Raw genomic sequence first — 23,714 nt, 5'->3', positions numbered from 1 at the left:
CGCTTATATGTCGTTATTGATCTCCTACTGCTTTTGCACCGAACTGGTTAGCTGGGAGCCAGCAGGAGGGTGTATACTGCAGGGGAGGAGCTAACTTTTTCTTTGTATTACTTAGTGTCAGCCTCCTGGTGGCAGCAGCATACACCCATGGTCTGTGTCCCCCAATGAATGGCTCGGAGAAAAGGATTTTACGGTGAGTACACAAAAATCCCTATTTTCTGACTAAAACCAGTCAAACCACATTTTGTTACTGGAGGTTGTACACTCACACCTGTTCCAAGCAGTTAAAACTGGTTTGAATCACTGACTGGTAACCAGCTTACGATTTTACTTAAAGAATGATTTGTCCCAATTAATTTGCACAGCACTGTACCTTGAATCTGACAAAAGTAAGAATAAATAAAAGAACTATGAAAATGAACAAATGAAAGTCAGACTTTGCTTTTCAACCATGCTTCCACAGAATTAAAAAATATAAAACTCATGAAATAGGCCTGGACAGAAATGATGGTACCCTGGAAAATAATGTGACAAAAGGGACATGATAAATCGTGGTGTGTCCACTAACTACCATCACAGGTGTCTACAATCCTGGAATCAGTGGGTGGCCGGTATATAGGGCTACAGATACTCACTGTGCTGTGTGGTGACACGGTGAGTATTACACTCAGCATGGACCAGAGGAAGCGAAGGAAAGAGTTGTCTCAGGAGATTACAAAGAAAATTATAGACAAACATGATAAAGGTAAAAGTTATAAGACCATCTCCAAGCAGCTTGATGTTCCTGTGACTACAGCTGCACATATTATTCAGAAATGTAAGATCCATGGGACTGTAGCCGACCTCCCTGGACGTGGCCGCAGGAGGAACATTGATGAATAATCAAAGAGACGGATAATACGAATGGTAACAAAAGAGCCGAGAAAAACATCTAAACAGATTCAAGGTGAACTTCAACCTCAAGAAACATCAGTGTCAGATCGCACCATCCCTCGCTGTATGAGCCAAAGTGGACTTCATGGGAGACGACCAAGGAGGACACCATTGTTGAAAAAAAAATCATAAAAAAGCCAGACTGGAATTTGCCAAATGACCGTATTTTTCGGATTATAAGACGCACCGGACTATAAGACGCACAAAGGTTTTAGAGGTGGAAAATAGGGGAAAAAAAATATTTGAAGCAAAAAAAAAGTGGTAAAATTGAATAACATACTATTGTATGTGGTGTTATTATATAAATAGTATGTTATTATGTTGGAAGCTGCGGGTAGAAGATGTTGCTGTGGGACTAGTGTGGTTTCTGTAAAGTACTATATGAAGACGCTGGAGGGTGAGTATAAGAATGGGGGCACAGGGCTTATATTTCAAGCACCACTCCGGAACTGAAAAATAACACTGGAGTCCTGCTTTAAGATCCTATTGGGAGAACTATAACTGCCAGCATGTCCTGCAGATCCTGTGGCATGCTGGGAGTTATAGTTCAACACAGGAGAGGCAGAGTGCTTTATTGTGTGTTGTAAAGACTAACCTTTTAATTGTCCAAGCCACAATGGTCATCCCATGACCGCACACACTGAGCTCTCCCTCTTGTTGCCTCTCCACAGCACAGGTCATAAGAGGAGGCCTGCAGATTCTAGTGCGGAGTCTGAAGGACCTGTGATGACATCAAGAAGAGGGAGGGCTCTGTGCTGCCATGTTATGCTCCAGCCCGCCCACTTCATGACATCACACAGGTCCTTATGCCCAGCACTCAGCATCCAGCACAGCCAGGCAGGTATGCAGCCATCTTGTCCCCTCTGGTCCCTGCTGCCCCCTCCTCCACCAGACACACAGTTCTCTCCAGCTGCTGCAGGAATCCAGCTCTGGGGAAACCATGTGTGTTTCAGTGAAGGGGTACTTATGTGCTGCTCCGGACTCACTGCTCAGCTGACTGGTGGGTGGGGAAGCGGCTAATGAATATTCACTGCACTTTAATTGTGGGGACCAGCCCTGGATTCCCGGCAGCTGGGACATTTTTCTGCCTCCTGCAAGTGTGATCCCACTGGCTGCTGCCCCCCTCTCCACATGTTACATCCGAACCATAAGACGCACCCACACTTTCCTCCCAAATTTGGAGGAAAAAAGTGCATCTTATGGTAGGAAAAATAAGGTACATGTTGACAAGCCACAAAGTTTCTGGAAGAATGTCATATGGACAAATGAGACAAAAATGGAACTTTTTGGCAAGGCGCATCAGCTCTATGTTCACAGACGGAAGAATGAAGCATATCAAGAAAAGAACACTGTCCCTACTGTGAAACATGGAGGAGCCTCTGTTATGTTCTGGGGCTGATTTGCTGCATCCGGCACAGGGTGTCTAGGATCTGTGCAGGGTACAATGAAATCTCAAGACTATCGAGGGATTCTAGAGAGAAATGTGCTGCCCAGTGTCAGAAAGCTTGGTCTCAGGTACCGGTCATGGGTCTTGCAGCAGGATATTGACCCAAAACACACAGCAAAACACCCAAGAATGGCTAAGAGGAAAACATTGGACTATTCTGAAGTGGCCTTCTAGGAGCCCTGACCTAAATCTTATTGAGCATCTTTGGAAAGAGCTGAAACATGCCGTCTGGAAAAGGCGACCTTCAAACACGAGACAACTGGAGCAGTTTGCTCTTGAGGACTGGCCGAAATACCTGTAGAGAGGAGCAGAAGTCTCATTGACAGTTATAGGAATCGTGTGATTGCAGTGATTACTTCAAAAGGTCGTGCAAGAAAATATTAAGTTCAGGAACCATCATTTCTGTCCAGGCCTATTTCATGAGGTTTATTTTTTTTATATAATTCTGTGGAACCATGGTTGAAAAGCAATGTCTGACTTCCATTTGTTCATTTTCATAGATCTTTTATTTATTATTACTTTTGTCAGATTCAAGTTATTTCTGTGACCATTGTGGGTTTTTCTGTTATTAAACGAGGGGTACCGACAATTTTGACCACGTGTGTATCAGACTCTTGCCTACTATGGAAGCCTTCAAAAAGAACCTGAAGACCCACCTCTTCCGACAAGCCTATAACCTGCAGTAACCACCGATCCACCAAACCGCTGCATGACCAGCTCTATCCTCACCTACTGTATCCTCACCCATCCCTTGTAGATTGTGAGCCTTCGCGAGCAGGGTCCTCTCTCCTCCTGTACCAGTCGTGACTTGGATTGTTTAAGATTATTGTACTTGTTTGTTATTATGTATACCCCTCCTCACATGTAAAGCGCCATGGAAAAAATGGCATATAATAATAAATAATAATAATATTAAATGATGATATTGATTGTGATAAACAAATGTATTGATGATGATGTTGATAAATTATAATATTGCTGGTAAAGGACTAGTGATCGGTATTCGAATCGAGTGCTCAAACACTCAGACGGGCTCCACTCGAGCACCAAGTATAATGGCAGTCAATAGGAATCTCAAGCATTTTTCCGGAAGAACCTAACAGGAGGGCCATATCTCACCATATTTCCCTGTCACCTATGACTACAGTAGATGACATAGTAGAGGGGGTAATAAAACCACACCGAGCGCTAGTCACTGGTAAATATAATGTTAACATTTTACTACCTTATCTGGCCATGTGGTGTGTGTGATATGGTCAGACACATCCTGATTCATTTATGAAGGACAGACTCTGAAACTCACAAAGCCTGTGCCGACAATGCAAGAACTGCCAAAAATTAGAATTTAGGCCTCTTTCACACTTCCGTCTTTGTAGTCCCATCGAGATACGTGGTTTTTTGAGAAAACAGGATCCTGCATTTTCTCATAGACTTGTATTAGCGACGGATGGCCACACGTTTCGTCCGTCGTACACTGGATCCTGCGGAATTTGACGGCCCTTCTTTTCCATGAAACGTTTTTTTGTCTGCAGTGGAAAAACGTTCCCTGACGCCTCCTGCGGCATACGTCGCTCCGAAGAATAGGAGCCTATGGACACTGGATCCTGCGCACACTGTGAAACCCAGGAATCCAGTGACGGATGCAGTTTTTACTTCTGAGCATGCCTGGAAGCATATTCCAATCCGGGGAAAAGTCTCTCTTTCTCCCTCTCTCTCTCGTCCCCGGAAATTTCTCCATTGAAATTCAGGCAACGTGTGTAACACATGCGTCAAAACACTGGATGTGTTACACACGTTTTTCACTATTTTCACGATGTACGTCGATACGTCACAACAACGCATTACGACGCCCGCCAGCAGACGGAAGTGTGAAAGAGGCCTAAGGCTACTTTCACATTTCTGTCTTTTGTCCTCCGTCGCAATCTGTCGTTATGGGCCAAAAACGGATCCTACAAATGTGCTCCCAGGATGCGTTTTTTGCCCACACACTTGTATTAGCGACGGATCGCGACGGATGGGCACACGTCGCACCCGTCGTGCGACGGATCCGTTGTGTTTTGGCGGACGCGACGCACAACAAAAAGTTCAATGTAACATTTTTTTTGTGCGACATGTCCGCCACTTTCGACCGCGCATGCGCGGCCGAAACTCCACCCCCTCATCCCCGGACTGCAGAATGGGCAGCGGATGCATTGAAAAACTGCGTCCGCTGCCCACGTCGCGGCACAAATTTCACAATGTCCGTCAGTACGTCGGCCCGACGTATTGCGACGGGCCCATACTGACGGAAGTGTGAAAGTAGCCTAAGAGAGACTCCGATACACCCTGCATAAGACATAAAAGAAGGATCACACACATTCTGTTCATATTGTTAGGTAGTGAGACTGCTAGTGAGTCGCCCGCCAGGGCCGTGGGGAACTCGGTACCGGGTCCTGCGGTTCACAGGGGGATGTCACGGTGGCCACCCGGTCCGTGGCCCTGGGGGCTCATGAAAAATTGAAAGGTTTTTAAAGGGAATAAAGTTTATGTTCGTGATGCCACCTGTGGTATTCGGTCAGTGGGGACCGACGCTGCTTTAAGGGGTCCTCTGGGGTGATGTTATGGCAGCTAGATGGTATAACTTCCCACAGGTGAAGTATATCCCCAGGGCTCCCGGTGTGTAGATGGTAGAATGGTGAGAGGTGCAGTGAAGAACGAGGACACAGGTTTGCAGTCTCTTTACCTTATTTACTGAAGACTTCAGGCAGCCACAGTCCAGGACACCAGATCACAGGGAAAGGCAGAGTCCGGCCGGCTTGGAGGCAAGTTAGGAGTCCCCTTACCCAGGTGGAAATCAAAGCCTTCCTCTAGCACCGTGGAGTCCCTTACTGCCTATGGCTTCACATAAAGTCCTCACAGGTGTTCTCTCTCTCTCTGTCCCCCGTATAGGATAGGACACGATCCGTATGACTGGTGATTTGAGGCGGTTTATAGGGACTCTATCACGCCCCAGCCTGTAAGGGTGTCACCGTGCCTCCTGGGTACTAAGGCGGACAGGGAACGTGGAGTTCAGCTGTCCTGCCGGTCTCTGATGTAAGTCGTGGAGAGTATTATGATCCTCGGTGTTCCGGCTACCGGTCTCTGCGCCTCAGAAGGAGGCAGCCTGCTCGGGGCTGGTCTCCCCCTGGTACCCTCTCCTGTGCTTTGCTCTCCTGCATGTTCACTGCAGTATATTCGGCTTTCGGAATGTCTCTTTCCAGGAACTGCTGCACTGCGGCTACACAGCCCTGTAAACCCTCTTCTGCCTCAGACTGATCCAGTTTGTTTCCTGGCAAGAACTGACTAACTTTCCCTACAGACTACCAGATTATATGGGGAGTCACCTAGTAAATAGGATCAAAAGCTCCCCCTGGTGGCCTGGAGTGTGAATGTGTTGCATGTGTTACCTGGTTACAGTTATCCCTTCTTGCCTTTAAGCGTAACATCACTCTCCCCGTGAGGAAAGCAATGCTACTGTTACGACCAGGACCCTGGGGCATCACACTAGCCTCATAAAGTCTATGCACTAAATCCAAGATCTGCCAAAAATTGTAAAGAGAGACACCAATACACCTTGGAAGACATGTAGAGGAGGCCCTCAAAGAACATTTTTTCCCCATTTTTAAGTGTTGTGTTTCCTAGACTGGTAAAGCCTATGCACTAAGTGCAAGGGCTGAAAAACATTTACCCCTTGAGGATGTACATATATGCAATCATGGCTTAAAGTGTTGTCACCTTTGAAATTGTTCCAGACAAAATTGTTGGCGCCCTCAACTTACTATTTTGTTGCACCCTTTGGAATAAATTACTGTAATCAATCGCTTCCTATAACCATCGACAAGCTTCTTACACCACTGGAATTTTGTACCATTCTTCTTTTGTAAACTGCTCCAGGTCTCTGATATGTGATGGTGCCTTCTCCCAACAGAAATTTTAGTATCTCTCCACAGATGTTCAACGGCATTTAGACCTGGGCTTATTGCTGCCACTCCAGAACTCTCCAGCTCTTTATATCCATCCATTTCTGGGTGCTTCTTGAAGTATGTTTGGGGTCATTGTCCTGCTAGAAAACCCATGACCTAGGATACAAATCTTTCCTTCTGACACTGGGCACTACATTGGAACCCAAAATCCATCATGTAATCTTCAGATTTCATGATGCCTTGCACACAGTATTTCAGTGTGTCAGCAGTGTGGTCCTCCTGGGTCTCCTACCATAGCATTTCATTTAATTCAAATGTCGACGGATAGTTTGTGAAAAAACACAATTTTGGTTCTCAAGTCCTCAGACCATTCTCTTCTCCTCTTTCTGTTCTCCATGCTTAGTGTAGCACACACAGACACACAATGCAAAGATTGAGTCAACTTCTCCCCTTTTTATATGGTTTCAGGTGAGATTTTCATATTGCCCACACCTGTTACTTGCCACAGGTGAGTTTCAACGAGCATCACACACTTGAAGCAAAGTTGTTTACCCACAATTTTGGAAAGGTGTCAACAATTTTGCCCAGTCCATTTTGGTGCTTTGTGTGAAATTATGTTCAATTAAATAAACATGTGTATAACAAAACGTGTAACTGCAATAAATTTTTTTGGAACAATTTTCAAGGTGCCAACACTTTTGGCCATGACTGTATATGTAAAAGAATTCTAGAGATAGACCTCATACACAACCTACACAAATTATGAAGGAGGGCATCATACACACCCTGTAAAAATTAAAAGTGAGGGTCGTCTGTTTACCCTCTAAAAATTATGAGCAAGGACAACTTGATGACCCTCTAAATATTATGAGTGAGGGCCTCCTGATGACCTTCTAAAAATGATAAGTGAGGGCTGCAAGATGACCCTCTAAAAATTTGGAGCGAGGGCCGCTTGATGACCCTGTTGCTATAGTGGAAGAGGAGGACAAGAAAAAGAAGAAACCATGAACCATATACCCTTTTTTGAGTGGGAAGGGGTGCATGAGAATACACCAGAAAAATTGGAACATCTGAATTGGCTTTATGTTCTGCTTCTGTCATTCGGTTGGGTTGAGAAGTCAGGGCCAATCCAGGTGCTGTTAATTTTAATAAGTGTCAGCCTGTCAGCATTTTTCAGTTGACAAGTGGCTACACCTATCATCTATTATGCCCCCTAAAAACTCGCTCTAAAAAAACACTAGCGGCAGGGCAGGCCAGCTCAGCCCCTCCAAGGCATAGAGTGACAGTTCCTGCCACATGTTCAGCTTGGATACACAATGGTTATACGGTACGGAGGAATTGTTGTGCTCCCACAATAGGTACAGTTCCACCTGGCCCACAGCCTCGGCCTCTGCGTGCACCATCAGCAGCACATCCACTTCCTCATCCCTTACCGCAGGCTTTGCGCATTTTAAATTAGATATTTAATATATGCCTGCAAACTTTCTGGTATTAATAGGGAAAAGAAAATATGTAGCCCTTAAAATATCTAGCCTTGAAAACTGTATGGATTCAATTACTAATCCATACAGTTTTGCATGCTTTCTGTTACATTTCAGTGTTATACAAAAAAAAAAAAAAAGAACATTTTTATTGATCCAATTACTGATCCATACAGTATTATATCCTTTGTGACATTTCAGTGTTATATAAAAATCCCCAAAAACCTTGAAAAAATTTTACTAAACATTTCAATTTTGGCTTACTTAAATTATCATTTTTTTACCAAAATCATTTTTAAATTTGGCCTTATATAAGAGTTATTATACAGGAAAGAATGTTTTTAAAAATGTTTCCCTATAAACTCCAATTTCTCTTCAATTTTGAATGTTTTATTGTCAGTCCTTAAAGTGAAGTAAAAGTGTGACACCATTGTTCTCAGCAGGGATATCGGAGTCAAAGATGCTTCCAGGGATCTTCCCAATGCTGTTCTCCTTCCATTCAGCACTTTTCTCATCCATTTGGACATTTTCACTGCCCCCCCAGACCTCTTTGTAGGGTTTGCCGGAAAAATGCTTAGATTTCCCATTGGCTCCCATTATAGTCGATGTTCGAAACGAGCATTCGAGTATTAGGAATCGATCAGTCCGAGTAACGAGCACCCGAGCATTTCAGTGCTTGCTCATCTCTAGTGGGCACCTATCTGTGTCACTGAATAGTACTAAAGTCCTAGCACCCTTAGACATCAGCAACCATGGTGACACGTTATTATTACTGTATATCATGAGATTTAATGCACTTAGTCCACTGCTAGCCCCTGATGACTCAAAGCAGTGATAGATTATTGGTGAAGCGCGTAGGGATTATTCTCTAGGGACCTGGTATCTAACATATACAGTATACAATATGTCTTCTTATAATTATTTATTTCTATAGCACCATTGATTCCATGGTGCTGTACATGAGAAGGGGTTACATACAAATTACAGATATCACTTACAGTAAGCAAACTAACAATGACAGACTGATACAGAGGGGCGAGGACCCTGCCCTTGTGGGCTTACATTCTACAGGATTATGGGGAAGGAGACAGTAGGTTGAGGGTTGCAGGAGCTCCGGTGTTGGTGAGGCAGTATCTCTGGTAATGATGAGGAGGCAGCGGGGTCAGTGCAGGCTGTAGGCTTTCCTGAAGAGGCGGGTTTTCAGGTTCCATCTGAAGGATCTGACTGTGGTTGATAGTCGGACGTGTTGGGGCAGAGAATTCCAGAGGATGGGGGATATTCGGGAGAAGTCTTGGAGGCGGTTGGATGAGGAGCAAATAAGTGTGGAGGAGAGAAGGAGGTTTTGGGAGGACCGGAGATCACGTGACGGAAGATATCGGGAAATTAGTACTGAGAAATAAGGAGGAGACAGGTTATGGATGGCCTTGTAGGTTAGTATTATGCAAATTGTCTCTTCAGAGAGGAAGAGAACTAGAACTTTAGTGCCACCTATTGGAAGCAGCAATCCTAACAGTCAATGTCGACCCTTTAACGAGCCTTGTCACATGACTTAGGATAATAGCCAAACCAGAATCTCAATTTGCAGACACTGTGTTTCGGGGTACTGCCCCTCGTCAGTGCAAAGTGGAGATCTGGTTTGGCTGATTGAGAGGCGTCTGACCGGGATCCAAGAAGTATCGTTTCTCCTTAGGTCAGTATTAGTAATTTGAACTGGATATGCTGAGGGAATGGGAGCCAGTGAAGAGATTTGCAGAGGGGGGGAAGCAGAGGATTAGCGAGGAGAGAGATGAATTAATCAGGCAGCAGAGTTAAGGATGGACAGGAGAGGTGCAAGGGTGGTAGCAGGGAGGCCACAGAAAAGGATGTTGCAGTAGTCAAGGCGGGAGATGATGAGGGCATGCACAAGCATTTTAGTAGATTGACGGTTGAGGAAAGGACGGATTCTGGAGATATTTTTGAGCTACAGGCGACAGGAGGTGGAAATAGCTTGGATGTACGGTTTCAAGGACAGGGCAGAGTCAAGGGTTACTCCAAGGCTGCAGACTTCCGGTTGATGAGTTCAGATTTGTCCACATTGAGTTTGAGGAAGCGAGAGGAGAAGAAGGAGGATATGGCTGATAGGCACTCTGGGATTCTGGACAGCAGAGCGGTGACGTCTGGGCCAGAAAGGTAGATCTGAGTGTCATCAGCATAAAGGTGGTACTGGAATCCATGGGACTTTATGAGTTGTCCCAGGCCCAGGTGTATAGATTGAGAAGAGTAGGGGACCTAGAACAGAGCCTTGGGGGACTCCAACAGGGAGAAGGTGGGATGAGGAGGTAGTGTTGGAGTGGGAGACGCTGAAAGTGCGGTTGGTAAGGTATGAGGAGATCCAGGAGAGGGCAAGGTCTTTGACACCAAAGGAGGAGAGGATCTGTAGTAGGAGGCAGTGGTCAACTGTGTCGAAAGCAGAGGACAGGACTAGAAGGAGGAGTACAGAGTATTGTGAATTAGCTTTGGCTGTAAGTAGGTCGTTAGTAATTTTGGTCAGTGCTGTCTCAGTTGAGTGATGGGGGCGGAAGCCAAATTGTAGATTGTCAAAGAGCAAGTTAGATGAGATGTGGGAAGAAAGTTCAGCGTGCACGTGCTGCTTCAGGAGTTTGGAAGCAAATGGGAGCAGCCATATTGGGCGATAGCTGGACATAGCAGTTGGATCGAAGGTTGGCTTTTTAAGGATATGCGTGATTGTGGCACGTTTGAAAGCAGAAGGGAAGGTACCAGAAGTTAGTGATAGGTTGATGAGGTGGGTTAGGGATGGGATAAGAGTGGTAGTGAGGTTGGTGAGGAGGTGAGGTGGGATGGGATGGGGTCGAGCGCACAGGTGATGAGGTGTGATTTGGAGAGGAGACAATTAAGCCCCCCTTCAGTGATGTTGGATAGGGAGGTTATGGGGTTTGGGCATTGGTCTGGTGTACAAAGGGGTTATGGTGGTTGAACAATAAAGACTTGCCTTGTTTGGTCTTTCTTATTTTTGAAGTCCTCAGCAGAGATGAGGGAGGTTGGAGGGGGCAGTGGGGGGCGGAGGAGGGAGTTAAAGGTTTTGAATAACTGTTTGGGGTTGTAGGATAGGGAAGATACGAGGGATGTGAAGTAGGCCTGTTTAGCAGAGGTGAGAGCAGATTTAAAAGCGAGTGTTGTGTAGCAATATGTTATATGTTCATGTAGTCTCTTTGGGGCATTTAGTAATGGTTTCTTTGTAATGCTCTCCAATGGTTTGTGATCCGACTGCACTGTTACCCGTCGACCATAGGTGTACTGGTGAAACTTCTCCATCCCAAATACCACAGCCAGTAGTTCCTTCTCCATCTGCGCATATCCCTGCTCTGTTGTTGTAAGGGCTCTGCTTACAAATGTAATTGGCTGTTTGTTCTGCATTAATGTGGCTCCAAGGCCTTTTTCCGAAGCATCACATTGTACCACCACTTCTCGATCTGGATCGAAATACTTTAGGGTTGCTGTATCTGCAATGGCATTCTTTACTGCTCGGAAAGCAGTCTCCTGGCTTTCTGTCCATTCCCAGCGCACATCTTTGTGGGTTAGCTGTCTCAGTGGCTCACACATGTCTGACAGATGTCTGCAAAATTTTGAGAGATAATTCACCATGCCCAAAAATCGTTGTACTCCAGAAACATCAGTAGGGGTAGGCAAATCTTGTATTGCTCTCACCTTTTCAGGATCCACTTTGACCCCAGTTGAAGTCAGTCGATGACCAATATAGGCCACTTCTGTCATTTTCAATTTGAATTTGTCCAAATTCAGCTTTATGTTTTTTTCTCTGCATCTGTCCAAAAATTGTATCATCTTCTGATCGTGATCCTTGATTGCAGATTCCATATTTTCACCTTCTCCCACTACTAGGATATCATCCGCTATTGTCTTCACTCCAATAAGTCCTTCCAAAGCCTGCATCAATTTCTGCTGGAATATCTCTGGAGCAGGTTTTAGTCCCATGGGCATTTTCAGCCATTTAAAGTGTCCAAATGGTGAAGAAAATGTTGTCAATAAACTTGAATCTTCAGTCAGGGCCACATGCCAGAATCCATTTTTTACATCACATACAGAAAATATTTTAGCCTTTGATAAATCTGGTAGAACATCATCTAATGTTGGCATTGGGTAATGATTTCGTTTCAGCGCCTTGTTGAGTGGCTTAGGATCAATACATATTCTTAACTTGCCCGATGGTTTCTGCACTATGACCAAACTGCTGATCCAATCTGTGCTCTTATGGACTGGTGCTATCGTGCCTCTTCTCTGTAGATCTTGCAGTTCTACTTTCAGCGGTTGCATTAACGCTACAGGCACTCTTCTTGTAGGTAATCTGGTGGGCTGCACTGTGTTGTCAATTTCTAGCCTATATTTACCTTCAAAGCATCCATCACCTTCAAATACATCAGCATACTCTGCTTTTATTTTCTGCATGTCCAAGTTGTGCTCTGCATTTAGTTTTGGATTTTGTATATCCTGGGCAACTTCAACAGACATAATGTTCTGAGACTGTACTTTTATTAAGTCCATTGCCTGAACTGCTTTTACTCCCAGTAATGGTACATGGTTACCACCCCGTAACACGGTAAATTCAACTCTATAACTCTTTCTGTTACATGGGTTTCGTATTTTTAGCTTACATGTCCCCATTGGTTTCAGAACACTTTTGTTGTACATCACCAGTACCTTGTCAGTTGGCTCAATAGAAACCTGTTTGTTTAGCAGATCAAATGAAATTACATTGCTGCTTGCTCCACAATCCAGCTGAAATCTACTGGGCTTCTCATCCAACAAGAATGTTGCATAAAGCTCCTTGGCATCCTTCACTACTGACTGCCCGACTACATTGACTTTCTCTGTTGTAGACTGCATTTGTAGCCATGTAATGTCCTCTGCACTGTCAGTGTCTGGTGTCACAGTGTGGAGCTGTCTGTACTGTTTGCCTCTTCCTTGCCTGCAGACAGCAGAGGAATGATTCTTCTTGCCACATGACCTGCAGGTTTCCCCATATGCTGGACACTTGGTTTTGTCTCTCTCATGTCTTTTCCCACAATACTTGCAGTGGACATTGTTTATAGGGTAGTCTGGTCCTGTCTTTCCTTTCATAGATACTGCATGTACCTTGTCATCATCATTCTCACTGGTGCCTGTCATCATCTTCAGGCTGTGCTTTGTGAGCTCAGCAGCCCTGCAGATTTGCATACATTTCTCTAAAGTCATGCCTTCCTCTCTCAGTAATCTTTCTTTGAGATGACTGTCCTTTATGCCACACACCATTCTGTCCTTGATTAGACTGTCCCTGATCTCTCCAAAGCCACATGTTTCTGCAAGTCTCCTCAGCTCTGTAAAATATTGCTACATGTTGCCTTGTCTTAGCACTGTTATTGCCCACTACAACTAGTGGCCACTTAGTTATACAGGGTGGAGCGCGGTAATTTCCTTTTTTGCACTGCATGCTGTGGCGGCACTGTCGGTCGAAGAGAGGGGAGAGTGGGTGTGGCTTACAGTGGCTGATGGGAGATTTGTATTCCTCTGCCTTTCAGTTGCCATCATGCAGTGGACACGTGAGGAGAGGTCATTTTGTGTTGAAGCGTATTTTTCAAATGCCCACTCGATCATTGCAGTGCAGCGTGCTTTTCGTTTACAATTCGCTGTTCCTCCACGCGGACGTGTTCCTGGACGGCAATCAATTGTAAATTGGGTGAATGCATTCAGAACAGCAGGGAATGTGTCATGTGTACGAAGGGGACCTGAGAGAAGGATTACAACACCACAAAACATCGAGAGAGTTAGAGCAGCAGTACTGCAATCTCCGAAACGCTCTGCTCGGAAGCAATCATTTCCTCTTGGCATTTCAAGACGTTCTCTCCACCGGATTCTTCATGATGAACTGAATTTTCACCCGTATAAAATGTGCGTGGTCCAACATTTGTCAGCATAGGACTATTTGACACGGCGGACCTCTTGTGAAGACATGTTAGCAACGATACCCCGTGACGCAATTGTGTTTTTTTCTGATGAGGCACATTTTCACCTCAGTGGGTGTGTAAACAAACAAAATATGCGTTACTGGAGTGAAACAAACCCCAGAGAAGTTCACGAGAGACCTCTGCATTCGGACCGCGTCACTGTGTGGTGCGCCATATCACGAGTAGGCATCATTGGTCCTTACTTTTTTCAGGATAATGGTCGTGCCATAACTGTGAACTCCGAACGGTACTTGTCTATGATACAGGATTATTTTCAGCCGGCTCTTGAGGCAATGGAACTAGAGGATACATGGTTCCAACAGGATGGTGCCACTGCACACACAGCGAGGGTTACCATGAATTGTTTGAGGCAAATGTTTCCTGGACGGCTTATCTCTTTGAGGGGAGATGTGAACTGGCCAGCACGCTCACCAGATTTAGCCCCGTGCGATTTTTTTCCTTTGGGGTTACCTGAAGTCTAAGGTGTATATCAACCGTCCCAACACCTTGGAAGACCTAAGGAACAATATTGAAGCTGAAATTGGCAGAATACCAGTGGACATGCTTTTTAGAGTTCATGAAAACTTCAGAAAATGTATGATGCAGCAGTGTGTGGATAGCGAAGGTCGACATTTGCCAGATACACTATTTAAAACCATGTAATTTAAAAATTCCATTACTGTTCAGTATAATTAAAATATAAAATAAATTTTTCTAATGATCATAATTTTTTTATTTCATTCCCAAATCAGCAAATTACCGCGCTCCACCCTGTAGGTTTAGTGTGTCCACTGAGACTAGTGGTTATACTTAGTATTTCTTTGGGTGCTAAGACTTTAGTACTATTCAGTGACAGAGAGACAGTGTTGGGTTTGCACCAAATATGCCTTCTGGAATTATGGCCCAAAAGTTCCTCCTTGATCTCATCAGACATAGCACTTTTCCTCCTTGCTTTTGGTAGACTTGATGTAGGTTATGGATTGGCAACACATACCTGGGCCTGGATGTTTTTCTTTGTAAGTTAAGGCATTCATCTTGCCATCCTACACTATATACCAGGTATATGAAGAATATGGGAGATTGTTGTCATGTGCAGTACACAACCAGCACTTTCCAGAGATTCTTGCATCTCCTTTAATGTTCCAGTAGACCTCTTGGCAGACTCCCAGACCAATTTTATTTTTGTCTTTTCATCAATTTTTGAGGGACGTCCAGTTCTATGCAATGTCACTGTTGTGACAAATTTAAGTTACTTTCTGACAACTGTCTTCACGGTGTCCATGGTAGATCTACTGTCTTGGAAAGATTTTTCTACCATTTCTTTGACTGATCATTTTCAGCAATGAGATCCCTTTGCTGTGTTGTCAGCTGTTTACAGACCGCGTTTTTTCCTGTAAAATGCAATTAAGAAAATGTCAGGTAAATCCTATTAGAACAGCAAAACTTTATATGAGGTTAATCAGAATTCCTTTAAATGATGGCTGCCGTGCACTGACTGCTATGAAACATGAATGTAAATGTGACTGGCTATTTCTGAAAACATTCTCCGTTATAAGAGGGTGTTCACACTTATGCAACCACATTGTTATTTTTTTCCCCTAAAAATAATTTGTTTGTTTCTCAATGGATTTGTACAGATTAACGGTGACATTAAATGTTCAGAAATTTCAGAAATGATTCTTCTTGGCCAAAGATGAATATTACATGAAGTGTTTTCCATGATTATTACCTTCTCCTCTGATCTTCTCTCTCTATAGTCGGCATGGAGATTTTATGCCACGAACCTGACCAGGATCGATCTGACGGCCACTTGGCAGTACTATGAGACTATCGTCCAGTTCCCATATTTTAGGTAAGTATTATTTCCTCTTAGTGATGTATCATCCTTATATATTCATGGAGATTAAAGCCGATCTGTCATGGATTTTACAATACAAGCCCCATAAAATATTAAATTGTTACATTATACCTGATGAGGCTGGTATAGTTATTATGAAAAAAATCCATGTTTCTATAATCCTTTTTGAAAGTTTAACTCGGTCTCTGCCCACCTCCTCAATGTCCCTGATGCCGACCTTGCTCCGACCTAGCCTGATTGACATCTCCTCAATGTCCCTCCTTCCTGCTGCCGACTTTACCACCACCTAGTCTGATTGACATCTCCTCAATGTCCCTCCTGCCGACTTTCCTACCATCTAGCCTGATTGACATCTCCTCAATGTCCCTCCTGCCGACTTTCCTCTCACCTAGCCTGATTGACATCTCCTCAATGTCCCTCCTGCCGACTTTCCTCCCACCTAGCCTGATTGACATCTCCTCAATGTCCCTCCTGCTGACTTTCCTCCCACCTAGCCTGATTGACATCTCCTCAATGTCCCTCCTGCCGACTTTCCTCCCACCTAGCCTGATTGACATCTCCTCAATGTCCCTCCTGCCGACTTTCCTACCACCTAGCCTGATTGACATCTCCTCAATGTCCCTCCTGTCGACTTTACCACCACCTAGTCTGATTGACATCTCCTCAATGTCCCTCCTGCCGACTTTCCTACCACCTAGCCTGATTGACATCTCCTCAATGTCCCTCCTGCCGACTTTCCTCTCACCTAGCCTGATTGACATCTCCTCAATGTCCCTCCTGCCGACTTTCCTCTCACCTAGCCTGATTGACATCTCCTCAATGTCCCTCCTGCCGACTTTCCTACCACCTAGCCTGATTGACATCTCCTCAATGTCCCTCCTGCCGACTTTCCTCCCACCTAGCCTGATTGACATCTCCTCAATGTCCCTCCTGCTGACTTTGCTCGCACCTAAGGCCCCTTCACATTAAGTGATGCTGCAGCGATACCGACAACGATCCGGATCGCTGCAGCGTCGCTGTTTGGTCGCTGGAGAGCTGTCACACAGACAGCTCTCCAGCGACCAACGATGCCGGTAACCAGGGTAAACATCGGGTAACTAAGCGCAGGGCCGCGCTTAGTAACCCGATGTTTACCCTGGTTACCATCCTAAAAGTAAAAAAAAACAAACACTACATACTTACCTACCGCTGTCTGTCCTCCAGCGCTGTGCTCTGCACTCCTCCTGCACTGGCTGTGAGCACAGCGGCCGGAAAGCAGAGCGGTGACGTCACCGCTCTGCTTTCCGGCTGACCGACGCTCACAGCCAGTACAGGAGGAGTGCAGAGCACAGCGCTGGAGGACAGACAGCGGTAGGTAAGTATGTAGTGTTTGTTTTTTTTTACTTTTAGGATGGTAACCAGGGTAAACATCGGGTTACTAAGCGCGGCCCTGCGCTTAGTTACCCGATGTTTACCCTGGTTACCAGTGAAGACATCGCTGGATCGGTGTCACACACGCCGATCCAGCGATGTCAGCAGGAGTCCAGCGACGAAATAAAGTTCTGGACTTTATTCAGCGACCAACGATCTCCCAGCAGGGGCCTGATCGTTGGTCGCTGTCACACATAACGATTTCATTAACGATATCGTTGCTACGTCACAAAAAGCAACGATATCGTTAACAATATCGTTATGTGTGAAGGTACCTCTAGCCTGATTGACATCTCCTCAATGTCCCTCCTGCCGACTTTCCTCTCACCTAGCCTGATTGACATCTCCTCAATGTCCCTCCTGCTGACTTTGCTCGCACCTAGCCTGATTGACATCTCCTCAATGTTCCTCCTGCCGACTTTCCTCCCACCAACCTGATTGACATGTCCTCAGTATTCCTCCTCCCTGCTGCTGACTTTCCTACTACCTAGCCTGATTGACAGCTCCTCAGTGTCCCTCCTCCCTGCTGCTGACTTTCCTTCCACCTAGCCTGATTGACATCTCCTCAGTGTTCCTCCTCCCTGCTGCTGACTTTCCTCCCACCTAGCCTGATGCCTGATTGACATCTCCTCAGTGTTCCTCCTCCCTGCTGCTGACTTTCCTACTACCTAGCCTGATTGACAGCTCCTCAATGTCCCTCCTCCCTGCTACTGACTTTCCTTCCAATCCAGCTTGGTTGACAGCTTTTGAGTGTCTCCTCCCGGCTACTGCTGAATCTCCACCCTACTGCTGCGATTGAATCTCCACCCACCTAACCTGATTCACAACTCCTCAGTGTCCCTCCTCCCTGCTGCTCTCACATTGCTCAGTACAAGCTGCAGCTGTCAATCAGGATGGATGGGTGGAGACTGAATACCTTTGGAATTGTGAACTCTCCTACTCTACAATTTTAATGTCAGGATTATTCAGACATGGATTTTCATGGTAAGTACCCCGGCCTCATCAGACCTATTTAATGTTGTTTTCAGTGTGTATAAGGAAATCTGCAGAAACATTTTATTTACATTGAATACATGGGTTATTTTCTATGGACTGTTCAGCTTTGGGACCGAAACATTATAGCTAAGGGAAAAAGATGGGAGCAGTAAGGAAGGGGAAAAGAGAGGAAGTGAGAGAGGATATAAGAAAGAAGGCAGGAAAAAAAGGAGTAAGGGGGTAGGAGCACAATGTATACAGAAAGAATGGATGAGAAGAAGAAAGGAAATAGTGGAAGGAAAAAAGAAAGCAAGGAGGAATATCAGAGGAAGGGAGTAAGTATGGGAGGAAGGAGCAGAGGAAGGAAAAAGAGGAAGGATTGTAGGGTGAAAGAATGGATGAAAAAATCAAGGAGAAAAAGAGGAGGGTAGAAAGGAATTGAGATAAGGGAATGAAGGTGTGAAAGTGAAGGACAGAGGAATTAAGAAAGGAAAAGAGGTAAGAAAAAGGGAAAGAAAAAAGACAGGATGGAAGGAAAAAAGCAAGGATGATCAAAGAAGGGGAGAAAGGAAAGAAGATAAGAAGGGAAGAAAGAAAAGAAAGCTTAAGAAAGGAAGATGGGAAGGGAAGAAAGAGAAGCAATGAAAGATGAAAGAAGAAAGAGAGAAGGGAGCAAGGAAGAAAAAAGAATGAAGGATAAAAGAAAGCACTGAGGGAAAAAGGAAAGAAAGAGTAAGAAAGGGAGGTAAGAAAAGGTGAAAGAAGGAGGAGAGAGGAGAGGAGAAAGGAAGTGAGATGAAAGAGAGGAGATGAGAAAGTGATGAAAACAGGTATTATGGAAGGAAAAGGGGTAAGAAAAGGGAAAGAAGATAGGAGAGTGGAGAAAGAAAGAAAGAAAGAAAGAAAGAAAGAAAGAAAGAAAGAAAGGGAAAGAAAGAAAAATAAAAAATTAACAAGGGAAGATAGGAAGGGAAGAAAGAGAGAAAGAAAAAATTAACAAGGGAAGATGGGATGGGAAGAAAGCGAGGCAATAAAAGGTGAGAGAAATGAGGATGAAGAAAAAGAAATAATGAAGGATAAAATAAATCACTGAGGAAAAAGAGAATCGTAGGAAGGAAATGGGAAGAAAAAAGGAGAGAAGGAGAGGACGATGGGAAGGTGAGAAGAGCGAGGGAGGGAGAAATGGAGGTTAGGAACTAGGGAACCAAGGAAGGATGAAAGGGAAAAGTAAAAGCATCAGGAAGGAGATAAGGAGCAAGAAAAGCTGTGAATTAAAGCCTCACCAAGACCCCACAACCCATCCTGCTGTACTAAGGCATGCTGAGCTAATCAGTGTGACTGACCCCTCAGGACCACCTCCTACATTAGCTGCAGCTAGGACCTTGAGGACTACACCTTGTGCAGTGAGCGGTCGCACACACACTACTACAAGAGGAGACCCAGGAGAGTCGGCTGTGACAGGGTGCAGACATAGTATTCACACATGGGACCCCGCACCACGGAGGCCCAGAGCCCACAATGGAAGAAAGCCGGAGTGTGAGGACGTTCTGTATATTAAGATGGTGAAGGGAGGACACATGACGGCCACCGTTACCACAAGATAGACATTCCTCCCATTATGGTTTTCATTAAATTTAATCATATTTTCACATTTCTATACATCTGCCAGATATTAATCATGGAGACATTTATATTACACCCACATTACAGACAGCATCAAAAATCTACTGATACCCGAGAGGGAGAGGCGAATCCAGATAACTGACCCTGATCCGGATATTCTGTGCATTTATCTTCTGCCGCTGTCATCACACAGCGAGTATACAGCTACAGCTCATATCATCCACCAAGGGACCGTACGATACAATGCTGCGCGTGACACGGGGCGACAGTGATAGACGGCAATACTAATGCTACAGCTGCCCCCAATCTAATGTGTCTCTTCTTTCCTTTCTTTTGCTCACAAATTTCCTTCAAAGGAAAGAACCATTGGATGGTGCCACTAGGTATGACTAATATCCGTCTATTATCTATCTATCTATCTATGTATTATATTATCTATCTATCTATCTATCTATCTATCTATCTATCTATCTATCTATCTATTATCTATCTGTATACAGTGCCTTGTGAAAGTATTCGGCCCCCTGGAACTTTTCAACCTTTTCCCACATATCATCAACAACAAGTGGAACACAATTGTGAAGTTGAACGAAATTTATTGATTATTTTAAATTTTTGTGGAAATTCCAAAATTGAAAAGTGGGGCGTGCAATATTATTCGGCCCCTGTAACTTAATACTTTGTTGCGCCACCTTTTGCTACGATTACAGCTGCAGTCGCTTGGGGTATGTCTCTATCAGTTTTATACATCGAGAGACTGAAATTCTCGCCCGTTCTTCCTTGGCAAACAGCTCGAGCTCAGTGAGGTTTGATGGGGATCGTTTGTGAACAGCAGTTTTCGGCTCTTTCCACAGATTCTCGATTGGATTGAGGTCTGGACGTTGACTTGGCCATTCTAACACCTGGATACGTTTATTTGTGAACCATTCCATTGTAGATTTTGCTTTATGTTTGGGATCATTGTCTTGTTGGAAGACAAATCTCCGTCCCAGTCTCCGGTCTTTTGCAGACTCCAACATGTTTTCTTCAAGAATGGTCCTGTATTTGGCTCCATCCATCTTCCCATCAATTTTAACCATCTTCCCCGTCCCTGCTGAAGAAAAGCAGGCCCAAACCAAGATGCTGCCACCACCATGTTTGACAGTGGGGATGGTGTGTTCAGGGTGATGAGCTGTGTTGCCTTTACGCCAAATATATCATTTGGGATTGTTGCCAAAAAGTTTGATTTTGGTTTCATCTGACCAGAGCACCTTCTTCCACATGTTTGGTGTCTCCCAGGTGGCTTGTTGCAAACTTTAAACAACACTTTTTATGGATATCTTTGAGAAATGTCTTTCTTCTTGCCACTCTTCCATAAAGGCCAGATTTGTGCAGTGTACGACTGATTGTTGTCCTATGGACCGACTGTCCCACCTCAGCTGTAGATCTCTGCAGTTCATCCAGAGTGATCATGGACCTCTTGGCTGCATCTCTGATCAGTCTTCTCCCTGTTTGAGATGAAAGTTTAGAGGGACGGCCGGGTCTTGGTAGATTTGCAGCGGTATGATACTCCTTCCATTTCAATATGATCGCTTGCACACTGCTCCTTGGGATGTTAAAAGTTTTGGAAATCATTTTGTATCCAAATCCGGCTTTAAACTTCTCCACAACAGTATCACGGACCTGCCTGTTGTGTTCCGTGGTCTTCATGATGCTCTCTGTGCTTCACACAGAACCCTGAGACTATCACAGAGCAGGTGCATTTATACGGAGACTTGATCACACACAGGTGGATTATATTTATCATCATTAGGCATTTAGGACAACATTGGATCATTCAGAGATCCACAATGAACTTCTGGAGGGAGTTTGCTGCACTGAAAGTAAAGGGGCCGAATAATATTGCACGCCCCACTTTTCAGTTTTTGAATTTCCACAAAAATTAAAAATAACCAATAAATTTTGTTCAACTTCACAATTGTGTTCCACTTGTTGTTGATTCTTCACCAAAAATTTACATTTGGTATCTTTATGTTTGAAGCATGATATGTGGGAAAAGGTTGAAAAGTTCCAGGGGGCCGAATACTTTCGCAAGGCACTGTATCTATTATCTATCAATCTATTATCTTTCTATAATGTATCTATCTATCTATCTATCTATCTATCTATCTATTATCTATCTATCTATCTATCTATCTATCTATCTATCTATCTATCTATCTATCTATCATCTATTATCTATCTATCTATTATCTATCTATCTATCTATCTATCTATTATCTATCTATCTGTGAATAGATCATACTATATCAATCTGTCTAGAAATCTAAGGCCGAGTTCACATTCTCGTGATTTCAGTCATTTTGCTATCTATGTGCAGTCTGAGGTCCATATATTGCCTGAGTGCCTGCACACATCTATCTTACGGACGAGCATATGAAGCTGCACACGGACTCAGTCACATGTACTTGTTTGTAGTCTGTCCTGCTCTTATCTATGTGTCCACTATCTGATTCTTTACTATACATTCCCATGTTCTACCTGCAGAAAGCATCTTTGTTCATCGCCTCTGCAGGACGTGACCTTAATAAATTAGTACGGTGTCATGCCGCTGCTGACCACTAGGTGTCACTGTGGTATCACAGCCCAGGAGCATTGCTGGCTACAATGGAACCTTCCACTTTGCAAAAAATGATATTATTCTAGTTATTTAATTATTTTATTTATTTTCATAAAATAAAACCGCTAATTACTTCCACGGCTTCATCTTAATTAAGAGATTGAGCCCTACTTAATGTGACGGTGACACATTTTCCAAGGATGAGGTTATTCTTTGTAGGTCAGGTCTACCTTATTGTGATAGGTCTGATCGTTATCAAATTGATTAGTGATTGAAATGTAATTAAGGAGATATCTTCTGACATTTACTCCGAAGTTTAAGTAAACGGACAAGGAAAAGTCATTTCACCGTCTAATTAAGTCCCCAGAGTTGTGGCTCTATTATTTGGCTGAAATTCTCATGGGCCCAGCGAGGTATGGTTCATAATAGCAAAAGGAAATACAATATGAAGGCAATTTACAGCCATAACTTCTACTGTGAGATATGACACATTGAACTTATCAGACCAAAACTTGAGTCTGCCCTATTCTATGGACACGTCCCTTTAAGAGACCTGTCCAGGCAGTGATATCATGGATCGCCATCTACATTGATAGCTACATTTATCATGGCTTCAAGTAATATATGGGGCCCTCAATGTCAATGTGGATATGGATCCATACTTGGTCCAAAAGACAAGAGACTTTTGATTTGTCCTTTGGATAAAGTTTTGGATAAAAAATTAGAGGTCTTCTCAGCTTAAACTTTGTCACAGGACGGCCTCGTTCATGCAAGATTTGGATAAATATAACATTGTGTTGCCTATCTAATGGGTAATTGTAAGAAGCGGGATTAATGGCCTGCAGGACCTGTAACAGGCACTTCACTTATACTTTGTTAGACTTGTTCCCACCACAAATCCGGATCCACATCAATATCTACCTCTATCCCGGCTTCGAATAATATATGGGGTCCTCGACGCATATGTGGATATAGATCTACAATTGGCCCAAAAGACAAGGTTTTTTGTTGATCCTATCCCAGAATATAGGTTTGTGAAAAAAGAAAATAAGACCGTTTGGCTTATATATGATCACTGGGCTAATTCTTTGATATGAGTTGGGTTTGATGAAGATTTTGTTGCCTATATAATGGGTGATTGAATGAAGTAGGATATAGGATCTGCAGGACCTGGACCAGGCACCTCTCATGCTTTATAAGGCTGGCTTAGTCAACAAATCCTGACTCTCATCAATATCTATATGTATCCTGCTTCACGTAATGAATGGGGCCCTCAATGTTTAGGTAGTTATGGATTCATTATTGTTCCAAAAGACAAGTTTAAGATCTGCAGGACCTGGACCAGGCACCTCTCATGCTTTATAAGGGTGGCTTAGTCAACAAATCCTGAGCCACATTGATATCTATCCTGGCTTCACGTAATGAATGGGGCCCTCAATGTTTAGGTAGTT

The 23,714-nt window shown here is 44.0% G+C and overlaps 1 protein-coding gene across 1 annotated transcript in view; it reads left to right on the top strand.

Annotated features, from left to right (window-relative positions):
* The window catches only part of KCNQ3 (potassium voltage-gated channel subfamily Q member 3), a 280,751-nt gene that overhangs the window by 188,358 nt on the left and 68,679 nt on the right, over positions 1 to 23,714 (top strand). Inside the window, exons 8-9 of the mRNA XM_069731938.1 lie at positions 15,556 to 15,650; positions 20,021 to 20,047. Coding sequence (XP_069588039.1) covers positions 15,556 to 15,650; positions 20,021 to 20,047 — 122 coding nt within the window. The remainder of the gene's footprint in view (positions 1 to 15,555; positions 15,651 to 20,020; positions 20,048 to 23,714) is intronic.

This window comes from Ranitomeya imitator, chromosome 6 (assembly GCF_032444005.1).
Source record: "Ranitomeya imitator isolate aRanImi1 chromosome 6, aRanImi1.pri, whole genome shotgun sequence".
NCBI lineage: Eukaryota > Metazoa > Chordata > Amphibia > Anura > Dendrobatidae > Ranitomeya > Ranitomeya imitator.
Note: the sequence above shows the minus strand (reverse complement) of the source record. Positions and strands in the feature narration are given on the sequence as shown.